The following is an 11,517-nucleotide window of genomic DNA, read 5'->3' on the forward strand; positions in this document are numbered from 1 at the left end:
TATTTCCACCACATCGTACTTCGTAATACAATCATCTGATTGTTTTATGCACGTTTAAATTAGCATATATTGGATATTATTACGACCAAACGAAATACTGTTGATGAGTTGAATGACGTCTGCGAAGTTTTAATGGAGAAGAGCGCTTGCTCTATGGTTCGAGATCGCACCGTTCATCTCCAAAAATGTTATTCTTCACTACTAGTGAACTTGCAAGGTAAGCACCTTTTCCCGACAATTCAAAGCTTAATGTTTGATATATGTTTCATGTGTTTCGTGCTATGCTGGTAACTGATTCGATTACAATATCTTTCTGTTTTCTTCTGCAGGAATAATAGCGAAGCTGGAGAAAAACGTTGTGGGTCATACAGAGTTTGTTTGTTATAAAGATGATCTCAAAAAGTGGATCGATGATGCAAACAAAGTGATAAGAGATTCACAGGATACGCCTTCTGATGATATAATAACAATCAGACAAAAAATAAATAATATCCAAATACTTTCCAATGTTGTTCCAGAAGGTCAGAAATTATTCGAAATGTTGCAAGATACTTTTACAAAATCATCATATCTGTATTCTGAGGATAAACAAACAGATATGTTCCAACATGTCTCTGGATTGCGAGATGAGCTAGATTCAATTATAATGAAAATAAGCTCAACACAAAATGACCTCAACTCTAAGTTTAACCGATTAGAGATATACGAAGACCTGAGAGCTCGAGTGACAGATTGGTTGAATGCAACCGAAGAGGTACTCGAATCCTTTCCTGAGACTCGTGGTGAAATGGGCGAAGTTAAGATACTTTTGGAAAGAGTCAAGCACATACAAACAGAAATAACATTTAAGCAGGCTGATCTAGAAAATATTCAACAGGAGGCACACCTCTTATTCGATTCTGCCAGAAGCCCTATTGAACTGGATCGATTGACAAATCTTCAACAGAGAAGTATTAAGTTAGAAGAGAAATGTAGGTACTTGATCAAAAATTTAGAAGTAGAACTACAGGAACAGATGGCTTATTATCAAAATTTGCAAGAAATTGAAAAATGGTTGCTCCAGATTTCGTTCCAACTAATGGCGCACAATTCACTGTACATTCATAACAGAGAGCAAACACAGGAGCAAATAGCCCAACATGAAAAACTTCTAGACGAGATCCAGCGTTACCAAATCAATATTGATGATTTTAACATGAAAGGACAATGTCAAATTGATCGTTATGTACTGAAGGCTCCTGAGATTAAAAACCGGATAGAAAATCAAATTAAGAACATAAAAGAGAGCTATGGCTCATTGCTGAATACTTCCATTCAAATCAGAAACCGTCTACACGATTCATTCAATAAGTTCCAAGAATATGAAGACACTCTAGATGGCATTATGAAGAATCTCGATGAGATTGAACCTGAAGTGCAGAAAGAGAAAGAAGTTAATATTTCCAATTATGACGTAGGAAAGATGATGCTCGAGAAAGCTCAGAGTTATCACAACAAATTACAAGTAGAAAAAAGTCGATTGGTCCATGCGGTCCAAGCATGTGAAGCAGCAACAGCTAGTATCAGCCGTCCTAGCTCACCAATGGAAAGTGCTCATCAAGTAATTCCAGAGAAAGAGCTAATGGTTCGCGCACGTTTGGAGGATCTCATAGATGAGGTAAGATAAGAATATAGAATACAATAATATAAGAATGAGAATGCATACCTTTTCATTGAATTTATGGCGTCGTTTAATGTAGGAATACTATGGAAATTACAATGTATATAATTTAAAACAATTAGATGTAATGATCATTTCCACCTATTATAAACGTGTTGGGTTGTTCGGAAACTTCGTGCCGCCACTGATGGTAACCAAACCGAGGCGGTACATGACACGTGAATTAGCAGATTGTCTTTAGAGTAGAGCGTCGTACTTCACCAGGGGAATGCCAAACCTCATGTTATTATATTTTTCGATTTGGCTGGAATTTGCTATCCCACTCACAAGATATACGCCTTTAGGTTATCACTCGTCCACTTAGCCTTTGAAAAATTTTCTTGAAGGGAAGAACTTCGACCCTTCAGACTGCATAAAAAGCATCTTGGTCGGTGTTTCGATTAAAAAAAAAAACAGTTTTTGGAGGATGGGATTTTTCTACCTAGAAAATGATACTTGTGATTTTTTCCTTAAAAATCGGCAAGAACGTCCCGAACAGTATAGATTAGCAATAGTATAGAATAATTGTTTAGTACTGTTGTAATACCATGAATACAGTTATGTTCACAAAAATCGTTAATAAGTGTCTCTATTTCACAACAGGTACACACATGGATTACAGATCTTATCGCGTCCAAAAATGATTGGGAGCGTCAACATAAACAAATGGCAGAATTAGAACAGTGGATTGATAAACAAAAATGTTTAATAAATGACTGGTATTCGAAACCAGCCAAATTCCGCACAGAGTCTGCTGAACAAGAGTTACGACAGATGAATGAGTTACTGAGGAACATCGCAATTAAAAAAGAAGAATTAAACAACCAGGATCCAACATTATCAGCCAAATTGAATGATCTTCAAAAATATCTAAGGGAAGTTATTGATAAAAAGTCGAACAACCAGCTTACGATTGAAAAGTATAGAAAATCTCATGAAGATGCACAGAATTGGTTAGATGCTGTAATTACCCAGATTGACAACCTGGAGAAAGGAAGCGGGTTGAACTGTAAACAAAAGTTAGAAAGAATTTCTAACATAAAGAAAATTTTAGAAGACGATTGTGACGTCATTTCAAATTATAAGCAAAACGCAGCACATGTAGTCGATATTGTGAGCAACTTGGACGCACAGCAAATATCCGAACAAATAAAGTCAGTCGAACGTAGACATAATGACATTCGGAAGAGGCTCAATAGAAAATTAGAAGTTATCGATTCTGCCTACAAAATCTTTTCGAAAATTGCAACTGACATAAAGGAAATGAGTAAATGGATAACCGACAAAAATGAGTTAATTAATACGCAGCATCTTCTTGGCGCTGAAACTAAATCAGCTGAAGCCCACCAGCAAGTGTTCAAGGGACATTTGAAAGAAACCGAAGCAAAACAAGCATATACTGATACTATGGGAAAGAGATTATCAAGCATTCAAACTGATTTGGAATCTGATGAAAAACAGCATATGAATGAAGACATTCAGAAACTAGTGAGAGATCTTAATTCGCTGAACGAACGCATTCGCAAAGAAATAGACAAAATTATAGAGGACATACTTTGCCGGAAAAACATGCAAAACAACCTAGAAATGACAAGGTCTTGGATAAAATCAAAACAAAACGATGTAAACAAAATTTCGCTACATGTACCTTTAATGGCGTCAAATATTCTCTCAGAAATGAAACTGTGTAAACGACACCAGCTTGCAATACGCGAATTTGAAGCAAATGCCTTCAAAGACGTTAACAGTCAGGTTAACGAAATCATGAAGGAATGCAATGAAGAAGGCAGATTGAAACTATCGCATGATTTAGATGAAATCAGAAATAAATTGGAAGCGTTAATTGAGAGCTGTGCCAGCAAAATAGAATTCATGGAGCGAGAACACCACAAACGTGGTGAATTTGAAGGAAGAAAGGAAAAATTATCAAATTGGTTCACCGAAGCTGAGTCAATTGCTTCTACGGATATAAGAGTAACGAATTTGAATATTCTCAAAGAACAAAGAGACAAATTTATGAATACTCTTGAGCAATGCCCTTCTATAAAGGTATGTTTGAAAGAACTAAACGAATACAAAGACTCAATTATACCCACGTTGAACGAAATGGATAAAAATAATATCACTAATCAAGTGAAATCGATGAAAGAAAAATGGAACACACTAGAAAGTTTGCTTACAAATAAATGTAAAAAACTAGAAGATCACATCAAGGAGTACGAGGATGCAATGACAAAAATAAATAATTGTGCAGAATTTCTCGCAAAAGTTCAAAATCAAATTCGTGATATGAACAGGCCGATCACGAGTAAAATTGAAAACATTCAAGACTTTTTAATAGCCTACGAAACCATATTGGGAAGTCTAAAGGAAAAACGAATTGACTTGAACACAATTCTCTTACCAAATATACCACAGTTGAGAGAAAATGCAACCAAAATAGAAGAGATGATAATAACCATTGAAGAGCAGCTCAGACGATTAAAATCCATGTTAACCATGAGAGATTTCTTTATTTCATCAATAAATGAAGTTGTAAAGAAGATTGCAAGTATAAATACAGACTTCAATGAAATAGATCACTTCTCTAAAAATGTAGATGACAGACTGCACAAGTATGTTGAAATTTTACATCAAATCGAGAATTGTAATGACTTACTTGCATCTGCTTCTCAGAAGGGACGCGCAATAGCAAACGAAGGTACAGACCTTGATCGACACAATATATCAGATCAACTGCATGCCCTTCAAATGCAGCTTTCTTCTATCAAACATAATGTAGCGGCTGAACAAGAGAAATATCAAAAACAACGTATTTATCACCAAACAATGGAGAAAGAACTGATTGCTCTATTAGACTGGTTCCAACAAAATTGTGACCTTATAAAATCTCGTCCTCTGTATGGTGAGGATATAAAAATCTCCGCCGATCTAATATCGAATCATGAACGTCTGAGTAATCAAGCTCATTCAAATTTAATGCAAATCGGTGCACTTCTGGATAAGTTGAAGTATGACCCGAAACTACCTGCAAGTCTTCAAGATCTGGTGGAAAAAGCACAAACACAGAATGATGTAGTACCGAAAGAGTTAGCATCACGTGAACTTTATTTGCAGCAGAACCATCGGAATCGTTTAGAGTACAATGAAACCTATAATAAAATCGAACAATGGATTGTCATGGCTGAGAAACGGCTTGCACACCCGATTCAATTCAAGTTTGATCTGAACCGTATTGATCAAGATGTCAATGAGTTGAACAATTTCTTCGAAAATGAAACGGATATGAAAAATTTGTTGTTCCATAATATTCAAGAACAAGCGGATCTTTTCTGGAATACACTCGCTGATTCTGACCAAGAAAGGTGTTTAACAGCACTGCAAACACTGAAAACGCGTCTTTCGGATATTTCACATAATGGAGCGGTGCGACAGAACAGTTTACTTGCGAACAGAGATCTAGTTCAAAAATATCGTGCTCAATATGAGAAAGTTCAATCGTATTTGCGAAAATGCAAGTTGGGGGATACCATCTTGGCAATGCCGTCATTGTCAACTCGTATAGATCATATGAATGAATTGCTAAAAATATTACAGGTAAGTATTTTTTTAAATGAAATATACTACATGTACACCAATACCATAAAAACTGAAACAAAATCCAAGTAATTCTATAAACAATTTTCTGATTGAATTTACACGGGAAGAGGGTTTAAGAAGCAAGTCATACAAATATTATTTATAATATTTATTGAGTTATTATGATCTTTAGATGGTGTTGCGGATACAGAAACCAATTTCGAAGCAGTCCTTTTTATGATCAGCTCAAACTAAGAAAAAATATTTTTTTCAGATAAATTTCGACAATTCGTATTTGTGTATGTTTACAAAACAGTTTCATTTGTAGTTCTCGTACTCACACCTATCTTTTTCTTATGATCCTCTTCCATAACTTTTAGTTTCAGCTTCTGAGTAGAAACTGAATCCGACTTCGTAGTATGGATTGGCTCTTTGAAAGATTGTTTTTTTCACGTTTTCTTTCGTATTCTTTCGGTTTTCGTATACCCGCTACCTAAATTGTTTAAACGACCGGAAGTTCTGGATTTACATTCTTCGATTTCCAGCACCACCAAGTTACAGCTACAGCTCGTCGATACACGCCTTCTACTGTTCTCACCCTTGCCTGTCTGATCTGTCCATCCTTTCCTGCTTACACTTCTTTAACTATTCCTCTTCCAGTGCTTTCGATTTTTTCCATCAGTAATGAACACCAGCTCCCCAGATTGAAGAGATTGAGGATCGTCGAACCACTTCGTACGTTTATTGATTCTGCGCTCTTTAGCCCATCGCTCTCACATACGATCTGCCAAATATTGAGACCTTTTCTACACATTTCGCAAAGCTTCAGCAAATTCATAGAGTTGCACATTGTTGCTTAGAACTCTGGCGATCTGGCGTAGTGGTAACACCCGTACATCTCACGCTCGAGGTCACGAGTTCAAATCTCACTCCCGACATTCTTCCAAAAATGGAAGCTAAAGTGACGAACCAGCCAAAAAGTGTTTGAAAGTCTCCATAATATGGGAAAAAATTTCTTGATTGCCATCAAGCACGGTTGTGATGAAAGAGAATAAACAATCTCGAGATGGACAGCTCGGATGGTTAAGCACGTAAACAGTGCTATCCATTTCTGCTATATTTCTGCGTTCTTCTGCCGATGCTTACCTCAACCGGTCCCAAGTAGTCCACACCGACTGCGCTGAACGGACGTAATTGCGGTGAAACCCGTTGTATTGGCAGTGGTGTTATTATGAGGTAACGCGGACGACATCGTAAGACTTTTACATTTCATGCAGATTCGAGCGACCCGACCAATAGCTGCGCGCAAGTTCGAGATATGCTGCCGGAGCTCGTCCAATACTGTTTTTTCGATTTGCATAATAAAATTTTTTGTTATAAAAAAAATCAGCTTTTTAGTTATGTCATTATTTCTGCACAGAATTATAGGATATTTCATGTCCAATGGAAGGGTTCCCGCGGCTTCCATTCTTCCTCCCGGTCTGATGACACTATTTTGGTCTAACACAGGAGTGAATTTGTAGAGAGTGCTGGATTTAGATTTGTTGATTTGCTCGAATCATGCTCCTCTGATTTTCTGTAGCTCTGGATGTTAACAGAAGTTGGCCGTTCTTCTTGCGTCTGCAGTTGGCGAGGAATCGCAACACCATTGCCGTACTTCTCAATAACCTTTTCCAACGAGAGAACCTTTCTCCGTTGATCTCCCCTTGAACTAATGCCAGACCATCGTGTAAAACAAATGAACGGGCTTCTGCTGACGTGTGATCTATTGATAAAGTCCGAATGAGCCAGTTTTTTTCGGCTTCATAGTTGGGCCCGGTGAACCAGGGGCTGCTGCTTTCAAGAGGAAGTCCTTGCCCCTATTTAGTCAAAGCATCGGCAACGTTCAGCCTTGACGGAACCCGGTGCCATTCGGTCGGTTTTGTTAGCTCCACTGTTTCGCCGATTAGAAACGTGTTACTTAGACTTTTGTTGGTCTGAGCGAATCCAACTGAGCACAGTTTGTGAGTCGCTCCATAAAGCGTACCGATCAAATTTGATGGAGTGGGTGGTGAGGATCGAGTGGAGCATTCTTGCTCCTAGAACAACTACAGTTCTAAACGTGGAATCGATTGATACCTAACACCTTTTCGATTCCGGTCGACTTGATACGCCCGAAATGAATGTCTGACCCGTGTCAGTTCCTGCTGATCTACAATGAACATTCGTACATAAAGTTCAATGTCTCTCCTCAGAAACCAATGCAAGGCTAAAAGTGTTAATAAGCGAAATGTTGTCATCTACACGGTGGAATCTCTTCGATTGAGCTCTATAAAAAGAACGAGCCATAAAGGCGCAATGTGCAATCTCCTTAGGGCCAAAATAATCGTTCCACTCCATATCTACGAATAACGACAGAAATTGCGTCGTATAAAGATAGAGTGGTTTCTTGTAATTTCAGCAGGTTGATAAAATTGTTCCTACTTTGTTATTCACATTATTTCAAAAATATGTAGCGTATTTTCAGTGATGACGTTGTCGGTGATCTCATGCTTCACGCTAGTCACGTTCTATGAATGAATTGTCGACCTTAGCGTGAGCTAACAACATGACGGACCGGACTGAAGTGCTAACTCTCGCGCATGATGGAATTTGTTCATGATACTCGAACAGAGCGTTTAGTAGTATAAAAATGGATTCGACAAAATCTGGCTTTTCAACATTTGTGAACAGCACACAACATTGGAATTACTTGTAAAAATACTGAATCGAAATTTTTTCAATTAATTATTCATTCAATTGAGAGGTTCAATTTCACGATTACTGAACGAACCCGAGCTTTTCTGACATCATCGTGTAAATAAGAGAGAAGAAGCGAGAGAATCATAAATGCAGAGAGCTGGCCAATGAAAGTAGCCAAAAATACACATTCACATTTCCGACATACACTAGACAGCATCTTTCGAAATTTTGTACGAATTTAATCGTTGGATTTATTGCGGAGCCTTTTCAAAGATATCCTGTTTATTATCCTTTTTTTTTATAGGCGAATCAGCATGAGCTAAACACATTCAACGAGATATCTGCTGAAATAATTGGCAAAGCTAGTCATTTTGAAAGTGATAACATTCATAAGGATAACGTTGAAGTCAATCGCAACTGGACCAATGACACAATTCTTTTAGAAAATCTTCTGGAAAATTTAGTGCAGTTACAACAACAGTGGGTTCAATTGGAAAGCATATTGCAAGAACTGGAAACCAAATCGAACGGTCTACTGGATAAGGATAAGAGCCTGGATCTTATTGTACGTTCGAAGGACGACATTGAATCAAAGAAGCACACAATCGAGGTAAGCAAAAGTCAGTTATAATCCAAGAACATCAGCTCACGTACCGATGTGTCATGATATCGGGACGACTGAATCAATGTTTATTTTTAACGTGAAATATCGAACAGACACCCGCAAGGTGGGCGCCTGCGACGCAATCGGTGTTCTCCCCCGCTCTGACTTCCATGATATATGTGGAAAGCAAAATATTCTTGCCGCTCAAACATTTAATGGATACTGGCGGTTTTCCGATGATTTTATTGTTTCGATTGCGTTCTATGCGAAACTTACTGGAAAAATGCTTTATTTCAAAGAGTAAATTCGAACATTTCGTGAGCACGTTTCTCAAGAACGTAAAAATAAAAATATGATTTAATCTACGAAACATGTGTGCTTTTCATTTGGAGCTTATGTAACCTACAAGTTATTTTGGGCAATGACATATATTGGTAACATTTATTTACAGAATTTATTGGAAGATAAAGCAGCCCTCCATCAGCTGAACGAAAAAGCAAACAATTTAGCCAAAGCTCTGATAAAAGCCTTACGTGAGCAGCATCTATCGCCACATTCACTTGAGGAAAAATTAAATCACCTGAATCAAATCGATCTGAGGTAAGTTTATAACGACTATGATTTTCTTTCAAGAAGGAGCATGTATGGAGAATTGACAATTTCATTCAAATTATGCACTTCATTCAAATTATGCTCATCTTCTCGTGAAAAGCAATCTCTCACGTTTCGTCTTCTCGCGTAGTGAGGATTCTCTTTCTTTCTCTCACATTTACGCTTACTCATCTCGTGCCGGTCAGCAATGCAGAGAAAACTCCGTCTCCTGTTCAGTCAAATTTCGTACTTCCAACTTTGTGGAATAACGCAGCACGTTGTCTTACTCGCGTAAATTATAAAACCATATGCGTGACATATAGTATATACAGTTAACAATTTTAACATTGTGCATTTTGTAAATTTCGTTGAATCTGTGTTCGTTTTCACATTATTATATTTGAAAAAACAAATAGAGACTTGCAATTTCGCAGAACGTCACTGACGTCATCGGTTAAATTTAAATTCTGTTGACCGTGAATGCGATCGTATACAAACTGAGCAATATTAGTGCAATTCTCACTGTGACTGTGGAGTTCATATTAAATGTGCGAACAGAAATTATGTCCGAAAAAAATAACTGCTTCTTGAAAATCATTCAAGTTTCTTTTTCTTTCAGATTATCGGACAATTTACAGACAAAGCAAAGACTACTACAGGATATATCTGATAACCATCGACACTTTTCAAATTTAATTTCTAATCTTCACCAGGAGGTTGAAGTCTTGTTCGAACAACTCAAGAAAATCAATCCATATGACGAAAAGCTGTCGCAAGTAGAAAAGAATCTCGTCGCAATAAAATTCAGTGCGGACGAACACCTAAATCAGAAACGATTAATTATCCAACAAGTGGAAGAAAAATACTTGACTTCGCAAGAATTCATTCCGACTGATTTGTCGGAGCAGATAAATTCTTTGAAGAATTTGTTCACAAATCTTTTCAACATGATGGAGGAACACAACCGTAGCTTCAAGAAAGCGAGAACTGTTCGTACAGATTATTTTGTCGTCTACGATAAGATTAAAACATGGATAGAAAATGCGGAGCTCACCATCAGTAATCATAACATCGATCCGAGCGAACTGAAGACCAAATTAGTTGCACTGATCAATGAAAGCAAAGACATATTGCTAGCATACGATCAGTTGGTTTTTAATGGTAATGAAATAATCGCAAATTGTCCTAATAGCAGCGATAGGATCGCAATGCAATCAAATATGGATCAGATTTCAATTGAGCTTAAGAAAACTATACATTTTATTGAGGAAAAAAATCAAACAGTAGATCAAATTCTCGGAAACTGGGCGAACTTCATGCGTGTTTATCAACTAGTCATCGATTGGTCCATGAAGCAGCGTACACTTTTGGAGCGAAAACTTCAATTGAATACCCTACATGAAGCACAACTGGCTTGTCAAACCTATTCTGTGAGTTGATTCGATTTTTTGTTTGACTTCTTTCTTCATCAATATTTGATATTTATTTATTTATTTAATGTAATGATACATTCGAAAACAGGGTGCGGTGTTTACTTTAGCTGACGTAACGCAAAACTTGAGCGAAATGAATCATGAATTCGATAAAATTAACGAAGTTTGTTCGACCGGTTACTTGAAAAACAAACTACACGAAGCCGAAATGCTGAAAATCGACATAGAAACAGTGTTATGCGAAAGGGTAAATTCTGAAATATGTTTATTCGACCTAACTGGTCTATGATCAATCTTTTGCAGAATTTATTCCTTCAAGAAACGACAGAAGAGTGGCAGCAATATGAAGACAAAATTGAAAGTGTTAAAGAATGGATGAAGGAATCTTATCATACATTGAATTCATCCGAATTGAAGGACAAACCTTTGCGTGATCAATTAAGGATTCTTGAACAATTGCTTGCTGACATATCGGCCCAAAAGTTGAAAGTTAACATGTCACTAGAAAAAATACAGGTGAGATTAATGTCAAATTATATATTTAGAATAATTCTGAGGATTTCTTTTGTTCGCATTTCTTAGGTTCATTTCCACTCGGATATTATCTACACCGATGATTCGAAAATCGTATCCAGTGGACGAACTGTTCTTAGTGACCTTGACAAACTTAATATGGATGTATATCATACGACGCAAAACCTGGATAAGGCGCTAACGCAGATAGAAGATTGCCAGAATGACATGCAAGCAATACGGCAACGTATTGTGCACGAAGAACAACAGCTTCGTACTATTTTATCACCTTTAAATCAGTCCTCTGATAGCGACAAGAATGAACAGGTAAGTGTTTTTTCAATGCTGTTGATCTTTTTCCTTTCACAAATGTTTGA

General features: G+C 37.2%; 1 protein-coding gene across 8 annotated transcripts in view; it reads left to right on the top strand.

Moving 5' to 3' along the window:
- LOC129775585 (muscle-specific protein 300 kDa) overlaps positions 1–11,517 on the top strand; it is a 110,299-nt gene that overhangs the window by 70,057 nt on the left and 28,725 nt on the right. For all 8 annotated transcript variants that reach the window (XM_055780479.1, XM_055780473.1, XM_055780477.1 and 5 more), the window contains 9 exons: positions 64–217; positions 330–1,657; positions 2,303–5,296; positions 8,304–8,609; positions 9,055–9,203; positions 9,814–10,624; positions 10,716–10,874; positions 10,931–11,143; positions 11,210–11,467. In XM_055780479.1, coding sequence (XP_055636454.1) covers positions 64–217; positions 330–1,657; positions 2,303–5,296; positions 8,304–8,609; positions 9,055–9,203; positions 9,814–10,624; positions 10,716–10,874; positions 10,931–11,143; positions 11,210–11,467 — 6,372 coding nt within the window. The remainder of the gene's footprint in view (positions 1–63; positions 218–329; positions 1,658–2,302; positions 5,297–8,303; positions 8,610–9,054; positions 9,204–9,813; positions 10,625–10,715; positions 10,875–10,930; positions 11,144–11,209; positions 11,468–11,517) is intronic.

The sequence above is a fragment of the Toxorhynchites rutilus genome, chromosome 3 (assembly GCF_029784135.1).
Source record: "Toxorhynchites rutilus septentrionalis strain SRP chromosome 3, ASM2978413v1, whole genome shotgun sequence".
Lineage (NCBI taxonomy): Eukaryota > Metazoa > Arthropoda > Insecta > Diptera > Culicidae > Toxorhynchites > Toxorhynchites rutilus.